The sequence below is a fragment of the Amblyraja radiata genome, chromosome 5, assembly GCF_010909765.2.
Source record: "Amblyraja radiata isolate CabotCenter1 chromosome 5, sAmbRad1.1.pri, whole genome shotgun sequence".
In the NCBI taxonomy this organism is placed as follows: Eukaryota; Metazoa; Chordata; class Chondrichthyes; order Rajiformes; family Rajidae; genus Amblyraja; species Amblyraja radiata.
The window spans coordinates 66,132,385-66,152,090 of NC_045960.1; the positions used below are offsets into that span (position 1 = coordinate 66,132,385).

At 42.2% G+C, this 19,706-nt stretch overlaps 1 protein-coding gene across 19 annotated transcripts in view; it reads left to right on the forward strand.

The window, feature by feature from the left end:
• Positions 1-19,706, forward strand: part of dtnb (dystrobrevin beta) — a 448,064-nt gene that overhangs the window by 146,890 nt on the left and 281,468 nt on the right. For all 19 annotated transcript variants that reach the window (XM_033021441.1, XM_033021431.1, XM_033021442.1 and 16 more), the window contains one exon: positions 10,294-10,361. In XM_033021441.1, the coding sequence (XP_032877332.1) occupies positions 10,294-10,361 (68 nt within the window). The remainder of the gene's footprint in view (positions 1-10,293; positions 10,362-19,706) is intronic.

Consider the following 19,706-nt stretch of genomic DNA (forward strand, 5'->3'; position numbering starts at 1 on the left):
CCAGCCGCTCCATTCTCTCAGCATATGACAGTCCCACCATCCCGGGAATTAACCTTGTGAACCTACGTGCAACTCCCTCAATAGCATGAGTGAAGTTTCCTGGAGATTGTGTTCTATGCCATAAATTCTGAAGCCCAGAATATTTCATGATTTTTTTTTTTACTGTCCTGCTGTGTATTAATATAGTTCCTGGATGTTTGCAACCGCTTTAGTAATGTATTGTTAAAATTAGTTTGGTCCTCAGAACTAAATGCATCGCTTTGCATTTCTGTGTTCAACTTTATCTGCCATCTGCCTAATCCTTTCAATAATCTGGCTGTGTCTTTAGAAGTCTTCTACTGTTCTCCTCAATGTTTGTTGTGGGCATTGACAAAAAATGTAATCCTTACCGTTCCCTGTGGTATATACTTTGCCTAAAGTGTGAAAAACAACTATTTGCTTCCTTGCAACTAATGCCCTCTAATTCAAGAAGCATACTGGATTGCTCCTTGATTTTTCCATTGCCAATGTAAGGCAGTTGAAATGATGTTGATATGCGTTCTGATTAACTGATTAATTGATTAATTTTGAAGAAGTCAAAACATCAGCACTAAAATATCTTTCAGATTCAGCTGAGCTAGGAAGAATTATGCTTGCTCTGTACATCTTTTCAAGTGTGCTTTCCAGGACAGCATTTTCTCGCTTCAATGTCTTCAAATTGTCTTGCAGGCTTGAATATGTGGGTATGTGTGTGGGTATGTGTGTGGGTATGTGTATGGGGGGCGGGGGGTGGGGGAAACTTTAAAAAATCTATCCCCTGCACGGAGAACCCGACCTTTTCTCTGTCGGGTCTCCGTTGTCGTTGGGGCCTAGCACCGTGGAGCGGCCTCCGGCAGGAACGACCTGGGGCTCCAGTCGCGGAGCCTGCGGACCTACTTACCATCGCGGAGCTGGCCGAGTTCGTAGCGGGAGGAGAGGTGGTGGCGCGCTGCTGAGACCCGACCCTGGGGATTCGGAGGCTTACCGCAGGTCTGGCAGACAGGAACACCGGGAGCCCGCGGGTCCCTGCTAGGAGACCGCTTTTTGGGGTCCAACAACAAAACCCGGAGCGTGGCCTTGCATCACCCGGCGCGGCGTAAATGGCCGCGGGACAATTACCATCGCCCGCCGGGGGCTTTGACTTTGACTGACATCGGGAGGAGAATGGGGAGTGCAGGGGAGAGATAAGTCTTTGCCTTCCATCACAGCGAGGAGGAGATGCGCTGTGATGGATGTTTGTGTAAATTGTGTTGTGTCTTGGTTCTTTTTTGTGTGTATGACTGCAGAAACAACATTTCGTTTGAACCCCAATGGGGTTCAAATGACAAATAAATTGTATTGTATTGTATTGTATATGACACCATTGGCTTTGGCTTCTAGACATTCTTTCTGGAGAGACCATATCACAAATTCCCTTTCTCGTACGTGGGATTTATCAGACCTTATGCTTTCCAGTCATTTTTGATGTTGACATTTTCGGTCAAAGTTTCAAACAAAATTCTGTCTAAAGCTGTCAAATGTTCAATAACAAACTTGGGTGTTTCTGTTGATTGCTTCTTGAAATGCAAAATAATTGTTCCCTGGTTTGTGCAAGATTGAATGCCAATTGACTTGTTTGAAGGAACTGGGTCAAATTTGAAGGCATGTTTGTGTTCCAGATGATATTTGAAAATTGTTTCAAAATGCTTGCACTGCGCTAAATTCATATTATTTTTGTTCACAAGAAAGTTACGCCAAATGTTCACCTTCTTGCCTTGAAAATCAATCCAGTTATTCATCATTTTGTTGTTCGGGATTTTCTGAATGCATTTAACTAATTGGTTAGGTTTATGTTTTTGCTCAGCTTCACTGTATTACCTGGCTGAAAAGTTATCAAACATTTATTTACAAAACAAGGAATTATCGTACCATCTTATTATCGTACTAGCTTTAGAGAAGAGAATTTAGAAATGTAATCTCTTTAATTGATTATTCATTAATCATGTAAAAAAAAGATTAATCAAAGCAGCCTTATCACGATGAATACTATTTCTGTATTCTTTTTCCTACTGATGCTTATTTAATAGGAGTTATTTCATTCTTAGAATGAGAGCTAGCAATGTCTTCTTCCTTGTCTGGTAGGAAATATACTGCCTCAGAAATGATTACCATGTGCAATATTGCAGTAGTTTAAATCCACGATTATTGGTGCCTCTGTTATTTTCCAGGATATTTCTGTATGTCCTTCCTATTAACTGGTGTACAGACAGATCTCTGGTTCACTTTGCACAGTGTTGGAGTTTTTTTTGTACAAATACGACCAAATGTTTCCCCTCATTTTCCGAGAATTTGGCATCATGGGGTTATTGTGCCTGCAAGTTATCTTCCTGCTATGAATCTGTATGTAATTCCAGGTGGATCTGGTGAGCAATGAAGTTAAATTGATTCTGTCAAAGACTTTACCTGTGATGTTGAGGAGAGTGAGAAATCTCTGGAGTTGTTGCAGCTTCCCTTGTTGTTTAAAGGTATAGATGTTATTTGTTTCATACTTTATCCATCAAATTTGACTTTATTTATGGGCAGTTGGAGTCGGTCCAAAATCAGTTGAAGGTTCTTGGCATTGATTTTTTTTCAATGGCTGCTTAGAGTAAAATGTACCTGAAGTAAAAATCACCTTGAATTACTTTGTAAATTCTACAGTGACCTCTTATTTTGCTGTTTTACACTGAGGAGTAAGATTATTTTCAGTAATTATAATGTAGAATTCTGTGATAATAATCATGTACCATTCACAAATTGGTGTTTGAGGAGTTGCGGTGGTAGAGGTAGTTGAAATTAGCGAAGGATGACATGGGGGGTTTCTCCTCCAAATTCCTGTTTCCTTTCTGGAAAAATTCTGTATACTTAATATTTATTTGCTGCGATTATCAAAGTAGTTGGCAGGTCATGTTGCAGTTGTATAAGACGTTAGTGAGGCTGCATTTAGAGTATTGTGTTCAGTTCTGGGCACCATTTTGTTGGAAAGATGTAGTCAAGTTGGAAATGGTACAGAGAAGATTTACGAGGATGTTGTCAGGACTCAAGGGTCTGAGCTATAGGGAGTGGTTGAGCTGGCTAGGACTTTTCCTTGGAGAGTAGGAGGATGAGGGGTGATCTTATAGACGTATGCAAAGTCATGAGAGGAATAGATTGGATAGACATACAGAATCTCTTGCCCAGAGTAGGGTGATTGAGAACCAGAAGACATAGGTTTAAGGTGAAGGGGATAAGATTTAATAGGAATCGAAGGGATAACTTTTTCACACTAAGGGTGGTTATTGCATGGAACAAGCTGTTGGAGGAGATAGTTGAAGCAGGTACTATCACAACGTTTAAGAAACAATTGGACTGGTACATGGATAGTGTAGGAAGGAACTGGAGATGCTGGTTTATACCGAAGATAGACTCAAAATGCTGGAGTCACTCAGCTGGATAGGCAGCATCTCTGGATAGGAATGGGTCACGTTTCAGATTGAGACCCTTCTTCAGACTGAGCGTCGGGGAGAGGGAGTTACAGAGATAAGGAAGTGTAAGAGATCATAACTGATGTAGTTCAAGGAAAATGTAAAATAGACTATTGTTTCCTCGCTCTCCCCTGACTCTTAGTCTGATGAAAGGCCTCAACCCGAAATGCCACCCATTCCTGCTATCCAGAGATTCTGCCTATCCAGCTGAGTTACTCCAGCATTTTGTGTCTATCTTTGGTACATGGATAGGACAAGCTTAGACGAATATAGGCCAAACGCAGGCCGATGTTGGTCGGTGTGGGTTTGGCAGAAGGGCCTGTTTCCATGCTGTATGACTCTATAACTCAATGACGAAGTTACTAAAAGGGAAAACTGACTTGCTTAGATAAAAGTGCTTCAGAACAGGTTAAATTCCATTTATTTGGCTATGCAAAGAACAATAACGGTGCTCTCTTTATGAAATTGGTGCACAGGTTCTGGATCATAACCCTACCTCGGCAACCATGATCCTTCTATGGACAATGTTTTGATGGTCCTATTGAATATTTATTATTGAATAGTGTTTATTTATTCGTGTCATATTTTGTTAATGGATCAGTGAAGCTACAGCAAGTAAGAATTTACTTGTTCTTTTGTCGGTTCCTCTGGCAATTAACCATTCTTGACTCTTGAATTTTATCACATTACATTGTATATCCAGTCCTCCTTCCAGATTAGGTACACTTTCACCCCACACTTCCACAGCTTTTAAAAGGTAGTGAAGCCAGTGGCTTATCTATGATTAGTTTGAGTGGACGCCACTCCAAGTGTAAGTTGTGGGGAAGATACTTAATTTCATATTATTTGGAGGCCTGGCTGTGAATTTATAATTTCATGTGAATCCAAACCATTGTCATCTATTATTTTAAATTGTAACCTCGCACTTGGATATTGAGATCACCTGGGCAAACCGTACACTGGGTATATCACATCACATTTGCTGATAGAATAAAATTGCCTCGCATGTATGGGATTAATCAAAAGCAATTACGAATACAAGCAGTTCCAGTATGCTAAATATGATAATATGGATAAGCATGAATGTATGCAAGCCTTGGGATTGTGGATGTTATTTTTATTTTACCTGTGTGTTATTTATTTTCAATGGATGATAACACACTTGCTTGGTTGCTTGGTTGATGGGATGCCAGTAATATGGGCTGCTTTGTCCTGGATGTTGCTGAGGTTTTGAGTAGTATTGACGATACGCCTGGCATTTTGGTGGTGTGAATATTACTCCGCTGTAGTCTCCCATTTAGCTTGTATTTATCACCTTTGCAGAAACACCACGACACAGCGTCCCACTTAGCCTTGTGTCATCAGCATGCATAGAAATGTTGCATCTGTGTAACAGCGGAAAACCCAGGGGGGCCAGAGGGGACATGTCCCCCCCATGTTTTGAGAGGTGGGGGACATCCCCCCCCCCCCAAGTTTTTGTGATCCCGATTTTAAAATCGCCGTTTTTAGCGCTGGATTCAGCCTCTGAATCCTCGCGCGTGTGTGAGTGTGCGCATGCGCACGTGACCGTCAAAAAATTGTGTCCCCGTCCCCTCCATGTTTTGATAGTGAGTTCCGTTCTTGCATCTGTGCTCCTCAGCCATATTACAAATTGCATGTAGGTAGGCCACAAGCTGCCAACAATCTGCCAACCTGATAGACACGATTGTTCCTCCTCTTTGCTTTACTTATGTCAACTTCATAGCTATTGTATTTTCCCCTTACTTTTGCATTCCTGTGTGCCCACCCAGATTTATCGACACTCCTTAACTCTTTCCTTTACTTTCGCAGCACTTTAAGCAAGTTTAATTACAGTGATACGATAATGGTGACATGCACCTCTCTCTGTAAAATAAAGTTAAATTTCCTCCTTATGGACCAGACTCGTCATGCATGGGAGAAGGTGGGGGTTGGACATTTTTATTTACATAAAAAGCAGTCCCTGATTGCAATTGTTGATTATTTTCTATTGATTTTTTCAAAAGTCTTGTTTATCGATCCATTGACACATTTTCATTAATCTTTGTTCGATCACTGCAGAATTTCAGCTTCACAAGTGCTTTGAATACAAGTTCTGCTAAGTGCACATTAGTCAGCCTCCAGCACAATAATCACAACGGTAATTGCAATGCATTTTGTCCCAGACCAGGGGACATAAACTGACTTCATAACAACATGAATGTATTTCCAAGAGGAAACTATGACTGCAGCCATGTTTTCAGATAGGCTGCCAATATTAGTTTGTTTTCTTTAGGATTAATTTATAGACATTTGCTTTGCTTAAATGCCGGAAATTATTGCCAACTTCTGATTAGCCTTGTGTAGGTGGTGCTTACTGGAACTGCTGCAGGCCAAGTGCAGGAACTCCCACAGTGTAGTTGGGGTGGAAATTCTAGATTTAGACTTTGCAATAGTGAAGGATTAGTGATTTATTTCTGAGCCTTCAGTGGTGAATGTTTTAGATGTTTGAGGGCATATCAATCAACTGGGCTGCTATGTCCCAGAACATAGAACAGTGCAGCACAGGAACAAGCCCTTTGGCCCACTGTCTGTGCATCAATGCTGTTAAGGGTCCGGCCTTTAATTGTATCGTTTCCCCTGACATTCAACCTTCCAATGTGGACCACTTGACACTGACTTGGATTATACTCCATCTGTCATTTCTCTGCCCATTAGCCGAATGATTGGCACATATTTGTTATTTAGAATCCCTCTGATTGTAGTTTGTTGGAGGTTCCACCTCGAGGAAAAACTCATCGCATTTTATTCCAGCTGGTTGCAATTTCACCAACCAGACCATTATTGCACTTCCACTTTGAACATAAGTTGCATCACTTTCCATCTTTCACAGCTGGCTGACACACTTCATGTCCATCCCACCTACTCCCAGGTGTGGCAAACGCCCCCTTTTTCAGTCATGCTCAGCAAGTATAAAACAAGAAAATTCCAAGTGATTCTAACACCAGCGACTTCAAGTCAAAAATAATTGGAAGCTTCACCTTATTGTCATCGCTAAATTAATATTTGAACCATGTTTTCTATTCTGATGTTCTTTTTTCTTGCAGTTAAATATTGTTCCTTTATCTTTATCATTTTCTTTTTATCAAGTTTTTCAATGAACTTCAATTATAAGGCAAAATTTAGACTTTAGACTTTAGAGGTACAATGCGGCAACGGCCCGCCATTCATGCTGAGCAGCGATCCCGTACACTAGCACTATCCTACACACACTAAGGACAATTTACAATTTTACTGAAGCCAATTAACCTACAAACCTGTACGTCTTTGGAGTGTGAAGGAAATGGGCGCAACCGGAGAAAACCCACGCAGTCACAGGGAGAAAGTTCAAACTCTATACTGATAGCACCCGTAGTTTAGGATTGAACCTGTGCCTCTTGCGCTCTAAGGCAGCAACTTTACCGCTGCGTCACTGTAACACCCTTTGATTTCAATTATGTATTTTGTATTCTCATAACATTCATTTTGAATCAGACATCGATGAGAGATCAGTGGGAGATTAGACATGATCTGAATAAATTATGGTGTAGGCACGAGTGGCCTGAGACCCTATTCTGGCTTGTATTTATGAAATAAATAATTTGCTGTTTGCCTTTTAATTTTCTCATGATTCCTATTTAACTTTCAACGCTCTGAAAAATTTAGTGCTAAGTTGAATTACATCTTTACTGCTCTGGTAAACACATTGCTCCTAACTAAAGTGTGTGTTCACAACTATTTATTTCCATCTTTTAAAAAACTTGAATAAAGCAATATGTTTATCATCCCTCCAATATTAGAGCTACGGAGTTATGCAGCATTGAAGCAAGTTTGTTGGCCCATGAAGTGCATGCCTACCTTTCAGTTCTATTTACCAGCACTTGGTTCAGAGCTTGCTATACTTAAGTGATTCAAGCACTGGTCTAGTCGTATAAAAGCTGTGAGAGTACCTATTTACATGACCACATCACACAGTATATTCAAGATTCCAACCATACAGACCGGTGGCCCTTACATCTCATATCATGAAGACAATGGAGCGGCTACTTATTTGTCTCCTGAGACCACAAGCCCAGCACGCACTAGACCCATTACAGTTTGCGTACCCGGAGAACATTGGTGTGGATGACGCTGCATGCTGCACTGGATTTACTCCTTTTTGGACGAACCAGGTGGCTACGTGAGGATTATGTTCTTCAACTTTTCAAGTGCGTTCAACACCATCCAACCACTGATTTTGAAAGACAAGCTTGAGAAGATGTGGGTGGATTCCACCTTTATCTCCTGGATATTCAACTACCTGACGGGTCGACCACAGTTTGTTAAGCTGGGGGACTGCGTTTCCGGGACAGTGGTGTGCAATGTTAGAGCCCCACAGGGAACGGTTCTGGCCCCGTTCCTCTTCACCCTGTATACTGCAGACTTCAATTATAAGTCTGACACATGCCACATACAGAAATATGCAGATGACACAGCGATTGTGGCATGTGTAAGGAACGGCATGAGGAGGAATACAGGGACATGACCAGTGCTTTCTGTGCCTGGAGTAAAGAGAACTGTCTCATCCTGAATACAACCAAGACCAAAGAGATGGTGGTTAACTTTGGCGGGTGCAAGCTCCCCCTTCAGCCGGTTAACATTGCAGCGGTGGACATTGAGGTGGTGCAGACATATACATATCTGGGAGTGCACCTTGATAACAAACTGGACTGGTCAGTCAACAAACATGCCCTCTACAAAAAAAGGACAGAGTAGACTCTTTTTCCTCAGAAGGCTCAGATCCTTCAATGTGCGTAATAACATGCTGTTCTTGTTTTACTACATCAGTGCTAAAAACAGCAAGAAGTTGGACGCTGGTAAAACGAGCTAGTTCAGTGCTGGGGGGGAGAGTGGACTATGGTGGATGTGCTTGAGAGACGTATGAGGAGCAAGGTGCAGGTCATCCTCGACTACTCCGGACACCCCCTCCATGAAATTCTGGAGGGTCAAAAGAGCACACGGAACAACAACCGGCTCCTCTCCCTGCGCTGTAGAACGGAGCGGTTTAGGAGATCCTTCACAACTGCAGCCATTAGATTTTATAATACTGACTGCTAGGCTGTATGGGGATGCTTTGCATTTTTTATATTTAATTACTGGGTCTTTTTAAGTATTTATTGCTTTCAGTTATTGTCCATATTGTATTTTTTTTTGTTGTTGTCTGCTTTCGTTCTGAATGTGTGGATTTATTGGTGGTTGGCTTCTGGACATCTGAATTTCCCTGAGGGGATCAATAAAGTATTTATTATTATTATGATTATTATTATTATTATTATTATTATTATTATTATTATTATCTGGGTGAAAAATCTTCCTCTGCTTTTCTCTAAACCTTTTATCCCTCACCCTACACCTATGCCCTCTGTGACTCGGTTCATCCAGGATAGAGTGGGCTATGCACTCTATTGTACAGCGGTAGTTCCCACTGGGGTTGTCATCGGCTGCCAGCTTAATTCAGTCCATTGTCTTATGGAATATAATTTATGTTCAATGTTAATATTTTTCAAAGTACCTGTACTGTTCTTGGGATTCGGTTGCTTATTACTGTTCGTTAACCAATTTGTCCAATATCATAAACATGCCTTTTGTACAGTCATCTATACAGTATCACTCCACATCCAATTGCTATAACTCTTTCACGTAATTCAATAATCATCCTAACACTACACATCATTAACTTAATGGAGTATATATTGTAACCAGTCATGAATGAACACCATGAAACTTTTTATTTATTGTTATTATTACTAACTTGAAAACGTGCTTAAAATGTATTGGAGCATTTGCATGAAGTAGGATTCTGCAAGTCAGTTCATTTGTAATTCATTTATCCTGAGGGATAAAGGTTCACAAATGTATACCAATCATATTTCACATAAATAAATTACAGACCAAAAAATGTTTGTAATAGCCCTGTCCCACGGTGCAAGTTCATTCCAAGAGCTCTCTCGAGTTTAAAAAAAATCAAACTTGTGGTAAGCACGGAGAATGAACGTAGCGGGTACGTCGGAGCTCGGGGACGTCTCTTAGCGGCTCGTAACGCTAACGGCAGGTACTCGGGAAGACTCGCTAATGGCAGGTAAGTACGAGAAGATCCGTGAAGATTTTTCAACATGTTGAAAAATGTCCACGAGAGCCCCGAGTACCGACAAGTGACCATTACCTTAAATCTATGAGATCGAATCAGGGCAAACTCGGGAGAGCTCTTGCAATGAATTCGTACCGTGGAACAGGGCTTTAATTGTATTAAATTTTGGAAAATGTTAATAAACGTGTACATTTTAAAAAGATCATTGAACTGTCGGCGACCATCTGCATAAATCAAATGTGGAGAGTATGCACATGAGGCTGATGCGGCTTTGTCTCGATTTTTTTTTCTGTAATTTACTTATGTGAAATATGATTGGTATACATTTGTGAACCTTTATCCCTCAGGGCTATGGTAAAAAAATATTTTGTGATTCAAGGCAGCATATTTATTTGCTCATTGTCTGATTGTTTGCGGGGAGAGTTTCATTATTGTATTTAGTTGGGTAAACTTATTTTGGCTTGGGTCATTGTTAGCTGGTGCTTTGAATACTTTCTCGTCAGGGTTCACAATTAGGGCGGGTTATAACCACATATGAAAAAAAATACATATTATGATGAACATAAAGTGATCTTTTTTTTTAGAAATTGCTGATGTCCTTCAAACAATCATTTCTCTCTCTTTCATTAGAATGATTGAGGAGTGCGGAAGGAGAGGGAAGACCATGGTTGAGAAGAGGCAACTATTTATGGATATGAGTAAGTATCCTGTATTTGTGTTGTCCAAATAAAAAGGCTTTAGTATTAAAGTGGTTAACATGGGTTTACATCAAATGCTCATTTAATAAATTGTAACGCAATTGTTGTAATTGCGCGTCAGTGAAAAGCTTTTTTATGTATGCTATCCAATCAAAACAGATAATACTATACATGAATACAATCAAGGCAAGTACAAGTTCAAAAGGGAGATGAAGAGAAAATCTCAATGCAGAATATAGTTTCTCAACATTGTGACATAACTATTCCATAAGAAAGGGTTCAGTGTCCACAATAAGGTAGGTTGGAAAATCAGGACTGTATCCAGCTCGTAGAAGAACCATTGTGAAGTCTAATAAAAGAGGGAAAGACGCTGTTCCAGACTATGGTGTTGTGGGTTTTCATGCTTCTGTATCTTCTGCCCAATGGGAAAGGGCGTAGAACAAGGAATGACTGGGGTGAAAAAGATCCTTATGTTGGCTGTGTTCCCGCGGCAGGGTGAAGTGAAGATGGAGTCAATGGTGGGGAGTCCAGTCAGTATGATGGACTGGGCTACATCCACAACTCTCTGTGGTTCCATGAGGTCTTGGGCAGAGCTGTTCCTAAACCAAGCTGTGATGTAACCTGACAGAATGCTTTCTGCAGTGTATCTGTAGAGGTTTGTCAGATTCGTTGGAGACATGACAAATGTCCTCATCTCAGGAAGAAGGATTATTAAAGTAGAACAATACAGCACAAGAATAGGCCCTCTGTCCCACAATGTTCATGGCGATTGTGATATCAGGGTAAATCAAAATCCTCTGACCGCAAGTAATCCATTTTCTTCCATTCGCATCACACCCATGCGTCTATCTAAAAGACTCAAATTGGGAGTGAGATTGGATATATCGCAACTGTCTCTCCCATCACCCCAGGCAATGTTTGTGTGCTTTTGTGGCTGCAGCATCAATGTGTTTGGTCCAGGATAGATCTTTATGGCCAGGAACTGGAAGCACTCAACCATTTCCATCGACATCTTTGATACTGATTGGGGCATGTACTCCACCATGCTTCCTGGAGTCAATAATTAACCTTCATTTTACTGACATTGAAGAAACATAGAAACATAGAAAATAGGTGCAGGAGTAGGCCATTCGGCCCTTCGAGCCTGCACCGCCATTCGATATGATCATGGCTGATCATCCAACTCAGTATCTCGTCCCTGCCTTCTCTGCATACCCCCCTGATCCCTTTAGCCACAAGGGCCACATATAACTCCCTCTTAAATATAGCCAATGAACTGGCCTCAACTACCTTCTGTGGCAGAGAATTCCACAGATTCACCACTCTCTGTGTAAAAAATTATTTTCTCATCTCGGTCCTAAAAGACTTCCCTCTTATCCTTCAACTGTGACCCCTAGTTCTGGACTTCCCCAACATCGGGAATAATCTTCCTGCATCTAGCCTGTCCAACTCCTTAAGAATTTTGTAATTTTCTATAAGATCCCCCCTCAATCTTCTAAATTCTAGCACGTACAAGCCGAGTCTATCCAGTCTTTCTTCATATGAAAGTCATATGAAAGAAGAGGATGTTGTCCTGCCACCATGTCACAAAGCTCTCTATCTCCTTCCCGTACTCTGCGTCATCATTGTGCGAGATCCATCCCATTACAGTGGTATCCACTGCATACTTGTTGATGGAGTTAGATCTAAATTTGGCCACACACCTATGTATAGGGAGTATAGTAGGGTGCTGAGAAAGCATCTTTGCGGTTAACTTGATAATTATTGTGGAGGATGTGTTCTTGCCTAGCCTCACTGACTGCAGACAATTGGTCAGAAGGTTCAGTGGCAGAGGAAGGGTGCTGATTCCTTGGTCCAGGAGTTTGGAGATCAGTTTGGTTGGAACTGATGTGGAGAAGGCTTAGCAATAGTCAATACATAGGTCATAGGTGTGTAAGAAAGAACTGCAGATGCTGGTTTAAATCGAAGGAAGACACAAAATCCTGGAGTAACTCAGCGGGACAGGCAGCATCTCTGGAGAGAAGGAATGGGTGACGTTTCGGGTCGGGACCCTTGTTCAGACTGATTGTCATAGGTGTCCTTGTTCTCTAGTTGTTCTAGAGATGTGTTTAGAGTTAGGAAGATGATGTCTGCTGTGGATGTATTGGAACTGCAGTGTATCAAGTCTGTCTGTATATTTCCATTATTTGGCAGTGATGGTCAAAAGAGCTGGCAGGTAATTGAAGAGATCCATGGGGCCACCTTGGTCTTAAAGCAGTGTTCAGTTTTGAACGCTGATGGGGGGGAAAGGGCTCCCTTGGCAGGTGCAGTCATAACCAAGGCCGTAGCATAATAGGAAGCTCACTTGTAAATGGTGAGAGGAGAAGATTCAAGGAAGGAATAGTTCGAGCAGGGTCTCCAGTTAGGAGAATAATGGGATTCTCAAATGCGACATTGCCTTCCTGGCGCCCTTAATCTGGGCATGACTGACAGGTGCCAAAGCTTTGGATGGAGAGAATAGAAAGCTGGTTCAATGATGTGGACAGAAAATGTGATCATATTGCGTTTGCGAAAATGTGATCATATTGTGTTTAATGAGTTAGGAAGACAGTAATTACCATGGAATTGGGGGTCAGGTGTATATGAATGCATGGCTATAAAGTTGGTACAAGAGGGAACTTTAGGTTGCAGGGACACTGGAACTATTTCAGGAGAGGGTTGGATGTGTATAGCTGGATGGGTTGTACCTGAACAGGGTAGTAATCAATATACTGATATGTAGGTTTGGGAGTGTTGTGGATGTAGAGTTCGTATTATCTTGGCAAAAGGATGGAAAGCTGAGCATAGATTCAGAAAGGAGAAGTGATGATATGAAAATGGAAGGCAAGAAATTAGAGAATAGACAATAGGTGCAGTAGTCGGCCCTTCGAGCCAGCACCGCCATTCACTGTGATCATGGCTGATCATCCATACTCAGTACACCATTCCTGCCTTTTCCCCATATCCACTGACTCCGCTATCTTTAAGAGCTCTATCCAACTCACTCATGAAAGCATACGGATAATTGGATTCCACTGCCTTCTGAGGAAGAGAATTCCACAGATTCACAACCCTCTGTGTGAAAAAGATTTTCTTCATCTCCTTCCTAAATGGCTTACCCCTTATTCTTAAACTGTGCCCCCTGGTTCTGGACTCCCCCAAAATCGGGAACATGTTTCCTGCTTCAAGCGTGTCCAAACCCATCTTATATGTTTCAATAAGATACCCTCTCATCCTTCTAAATTCCAGAGTATACAAGGCCAGCCACTCCATTCTATCAACATATGACAGTCCCGCCATCCCGGGAATCCCATCCCGGGAATTAACCTTGTGAACCTACGCTGCACTCCTTCAATAGCAAGAATGTCCTTCCTCAAATTTAGAGACCAAAACCACACACAATACTCCAGGTGTGGTCTCATAAGGCCCTGTACAAATGCAGAAGGACCTCTTTGCTCCTATACTCAACTCCTCTTGTTATGGTCAGTTATTGTCCATATTGTATTTTTTTTTTTTTTGTCTGCTTTCGTTCTGAATGTGTGGGTTTGTTGGTGGTTGGCTTCTGGACATCTGAATTGCCCTGAGGGGATCAATAAAGTATTTATTATTATTATTCCCGCCATTATTAAACATTGCTTGTCGAATGGACTTGCATCACCCTTGTCATATAATTACTGTTGGATCTACACAGCTAGTCTTTGTAGTGATTTACTGGAGGTACTAAAAAAAAAGCAACAGACCATGTGTTATTAATTTTACAATCATGCATCACAGCAGATGAACATTGTCAGGCAGCCAGTGGATTAAGCCAATTGACAAAATAAACCTGTTATGAATTTCTGTTTCAGTCCAATCATAGGAATTCAGCTTTAACTGCTCACTGATAGTAAATTTACATTTAGGATCAGTGCCTGGGATTATCACAGATTTATGAGATTAGCCAAAGTTACCTAGCTGACAAGCCTAACAATAACAACTCCGATTCGTATAATGCCTTTATTGTTGGAACATTGTCAAGGCAATTAGGCACTAGTTTAAAAGGGCAAATGATCAAAACTTAGGTTAAAGAATTTGGTTCTGAAAAGGGGATCATAGTTTGAGCGTTTTACAGGGGCACTTCCACAGGATTAGATCTAGGCCGTTGAAGGCACAACCATACCAGTGGTTGGGAATTAAAACCAGGATTCCACAAGGGATTAGAGACTGGAAGGACTGGAGGATGAGGTACTGTAAGGGAGGAGGAGGTTTCAGGATAAAGTGACAACATGGACGAGTATTTAAAAACCCACAGAAGAGCAGATGGCAGGTCAGTGAGCACACACTGAGATATGTGAGTAGGTTTTGGAGCAAGTACCCCTTCTCTATTCTCTTCACATCCATGACTGTGTGGACAAGCACAGATCCAATGTTGTCTATAAATTCACCAATGACATTATAGAGAGTCATAGTGATACAGTGTGGAAACGGACCCTTTGCCCCAACTTGCCCACACCGGCCAACGTCCCAGCTACAATAGTCCCACCTGCCTGCCAATCAATATCCCTCCAAACCTGTCTTATCCATGATCAGACATGTTAATGGCTAATCATGGGTAATGATGTGCAGGAAAGAACTGTAGATGCTTTTAAACCGAAGATAAATTCAGAAAGCTGCAGTAACTCAGCGGGTCAGGTAGCATCTGGAGACAAGTCTGAAGAAGGGTCAAGACTCAAAATGTCACCTCTTCCTTTTCTCCAGAGATACTGCCTGGCCCGCTTAGTTACTCCAGCTTTTTGTGTCTGTCATGGGTAATGATGAGTCAGCATAAAGGAGAGAGCTAGAATACCACACAAACATCCTCTCACAACGTCATAAACCAAGTAACTAATCTTTGACTTCAGAAAGAGAAAGTCGGACATCCACGCTCCAGTTTCCCTTCGTGAGTCCCCAATAAAGAGTTATCAGCTTCATATTCGAAGGGTATTAATATCTCAGATGTCTTACTGTGCACCAAGGACGTAGATGTACATGAAGAAGCCCTGCCCTGTGCCACCACCTCTACATTCTTAGAAGTTTTAAATAAATTTAGCATGTCACCGAATACTTTTAACAAATTTTTATAGATGTATTTCAGAGGTTGTCCTAACTGATTGTATTATGGCCTTGTATGGCAATTCCAACAGCATGGCTGATGCTAGAGAGAATGATGGACTTAGCCACATCCATCAGAAGCACAGCCTTCCTCACCATCAAAGAAGCACTGCCTCAAGAAGGTGACATCTATCGCTAAGGATCTCCACCATTCATGCCTCCTCTCAATGCTATCATTGGGCAGGAGGAATCGCCAGATCCCACACCACCAGGTTCAGGATCAGCTTATTTTCTACAACCATCAGTTTCTTGAGCCGACCCGCACAACCTCAATCCTACCTTGGCAGTGAACACCACGGGTTACCTGTTGCAGTACCATGGACTTGTTATCTTATTATGTTGTTGCACTAATGTCTTGCTTTTCTTCCATTTTACTTTTTCGCTATCTTGTATAATTCATGTTTTCAAGCGCCTGTGATGCCGCAAGCAAGATTTTCATTATAGAGTCATACAGCATGGAATCGGGTCCTGTGGCCCACCTCGTCCATGCCAACCAAGATGTCCCATTTACCCATGTTTGGCTCATCTATACTTAACTAAATCTCTGATCTTGTTATCTTCCAGTTTTGCGGTCTTTCTATTTGCGTGATAGCACTACGATTGTTTGTCAGTTCACTCACCGTTCTCCTGTACTGAGAGTCCACCAAGTTTCGTTCTGATCGGTTGAATGTCGTAAAAGTTAGCGAGGTTTAAAAATCTTAATAACCATGCATGTGCAGATCGATCTCTTCCCCTGCCAATCAGCGCCGCGCGGATTGGTCTCTTCCCCTGTCACTCCCTGGGATGGTCCGCCCCTTCCTGCACCATCGCGCCTTTACTGGAGCTGAGGATGGCCGGCGGAGGTTTCCAACCGGACTTTCGGAGGGACCCGAAGCAGCCCAGCCCCAAGCAGCCCAGCGTCGGAGACCCTGCCCAGCTCAGAGTCGGAGACCCAGCCCAGCCCAGTCGGAGATGTCGCCGATGTCGCCAAACGGAAATTGGAGACTGATCCCGGCGGAGAAGAATGACTAGCGACCAGCACCCGCTGTGAGTCGCCATCACACCGCCAATTCCAGCCACTACCCTTCTGGTCCCCCTCGCTGGCTCCTCCCCTCCCCCATGGCTCTTCCCCCGTCTTTTCTCCAAGCTCACGCCAACACACCCCTCTCCCCCGACAATTCCCCCTGCTCACACACCCCTTTCCCCCCACACAACCCCCCCCCTACACACCCCGCCGCCCACACCCCCTCCCCGCCCCCTCCCCCCCCCCCCCACACACCCCCTTCCCACACACCCTCTCCCAACACGGGAGGTTTTATATACCTCCTTAAGATTACCCTTCAACCTCTTGTACTCCAAGGAATCAAGTACGAGCCAACCCAACCTCTCCTTAAAGCTCAGCCCCTCAAATCCTGGCAACATCCTCAGAAATGTCTGTACTCTTACCAGCTTAATGACAAAATTACGACAATTGTACTTGTGTCTTAACGTACTTGTGCGTATCACAATCAACTCCACTTGATTGACGTGACCTGACCTGAAGTAGATATGCAGATTAAAAGTTTGGGTGAGCTCCAGTAAACATGAGGGGGAAGATGAGAGGCCAGCCAGGAATGAATCTTGAGATTGCATGTTGATTAATGTTTTTTTAAACTATTCCTTTCCCAGCATTTCGTCTCTCCACTGACCACTTTGAGCAGACATTTAAAGCAGTTTTTGCATCAGTTTTCCTCTGTTGTTGTCCTTTCACTTTTTTCACTTTAATACTCCTCTTCACGGAGATATCTATTTCCCATTGACATTGATGTATGGGCTCTATTTCAGAAGCTGAAAACTATGTCACATCATAACCAAATCCTGTGTAAAAAATGGCAATAATCTCACCTTTAATTATTTTGTGGCTATCTTAAATTTGCACCCTGTTACTTTTGCATTGAGCAATGAAATAAATCCTTTAAAAACTTTAACAGTCGTACAAATCTTAAATAAGTGGCACATCTCATATTTGCTGCCTCGTAACATACCAGTGATAGATTGGATTTGAAGTGAAAACCCCTGAAATGATGCCAAACGTTGATTATTTCTCTCTTCATAGTTAATGCGTGCCTGTTGAGCATTTCCAGCATCTTGTTTTATTATTTTAAGGCAGCAAAGATATCCAGATGAAGCGCATAGCCAAAATGCTGAATATTTTCAGTGCGGCTGTTTGTGCTGCTTGCGAACTGTTGGCGAGATGCAGTGTGCAATGAAGCTTGTTTCAGGATTACACACCTACACCATGTTAAAGTGAAAGTCATGTTGGGGCATCTGGTGTTCCACGCAGTGGCTGGATTAGGCATTGAACCAGGTGTGGAACACATCATAATAAGCTAATGGGCTTGGACTTATTGAAAGATACAGCATGGAAACATGTCAACCATTGAGCACACTTTCATTCTGGTTCTATGTTGTCCCACTTTCACGTCTACCCCCTACACATTCGGGGCAACTTGCAGAGACTAATTAACCTACAAGTCCACACGTCTTTGGGAAGTGGGAGGAAATCGCAGCACCCCGAGGAGATCCACAGTCACAGGGACATGCAAACTTCACACAGATTGCACCCGAGGTCAGGATCAAACCTGGGTCTCTGGCGCTGTAAGGCAGCAGATCCACCAGCTCTGTCACTGGACCGACCTGGACCTCAGCTTTATACCCGCTTTGGTCGGAAGCACACACTATAACTCCATTACTTTCTCTGACCAGGATTGAAATGCTAAGTGCAGGCAACTGAATTATTTTGTCCTTTAAGTTCTGATTTGTTAATGAGTTAATTTGTGTGTCTTCAACAGCATTGTGTTGTCATAAGGTAATTATCCAACTGACTCCTAGTAATTGCTTACGGACCACCCTGTCACTGGTATGGCAGCGAGGATTGGAGCTTGTTTGTACCCAGGGAGTGCAAGAAAGGCAACTGCAGGAACAGCAATGCGGGCGGTGTGGGCAACTGCAAGGAGCAGGCTGGATTGAGTTTGATCTGACCTAGAATGCAAGAAAGGTAGAAACATTGCATTGTCATCCCAAAGAATGGTTGCATGCCTTGTGTACATTTGCAACACTGGGTAATGTTCATTTGAGCATTATTGGTTGATGTGATAGCATATTCCAATGAGTGTGAATAACAATACTTACTTTTGAATATTTATAAGCTATGCTTCATTGATACCACTAACTAGAGGGAAAGACATCTTATTTGTCTATTCATTGCCATGCCTGACGTAGTAGATTATTTTCAGAGCACTTTTTAAATATTTTAAATTCTCAAGTTCAGTACTGTGGAACATGAGCTTTCGCACTGAAACAAGAGTCTGTTGTTTCACTCATTTAATGTATTATTTGGACTACTCATTTGACTGCTGCCTCCTCTCCTGCTCTGATGTTTGCCTAGAACATTTGGGACTTGCATGTAACGTTATTGCAGTATTTTTTGATTAAAAAAAAAATCAGTTAAATTATTCTCATGATTCACGAGAAATCAATATTTATTTAAAAAAATTGCATCCTGTCTTTTACAGTTCTGCTTTTTTAATAGAATGCTTGAAATCATCGATTTAGCAAACTTTATTACTGCACATAAACAATATTTGATGCCATTATTGATTTGTTTAAGAACAATTTAAACTTTGTATTTATAACAAGAGTTTCTTATTCCTCAATTTCTTTATGATGTTCTGAAGGGAACCGTTCAATTTGAAATGTATTTTTGAAAAATTGAAAAGGAATTAATTCCAATATTGACAAGGCTGGATTTTGTGGACCTGAAATATTGCAGTAGGAAATGATTCTCTTTGCTTTTCATCAGAGATGCCCTCATTCTTTAGGAAACGGGGGTTCCCCTCTTCCATGAGGCTCTCACTAAGGTCTCCTCGATATCCCACAGATCCGCTCTTGTTCTCCCTCCCCCTATTCGTAACGAGTCCACCTTGTCCTCACCTCCACCCCATCAGTCGTTGCATACAGTATATACTGTAATCCTCCAACTTTTTCGCCACCTCCAACGGGATCCCACTACTGGCCACATCCTCCCATCTCCACCTCTTTCTGCTTTCCGCAGAGACCTCCGCAACTCCCTGGTCAACTCGTCCCTTCCCACCCAGGTACTTTCCCCTGCAACCGCAGGAGATGCAACACCTGTCACTTTACCTCCCCCCTCGACTGCATTCAAGGACCCCAAAAGTC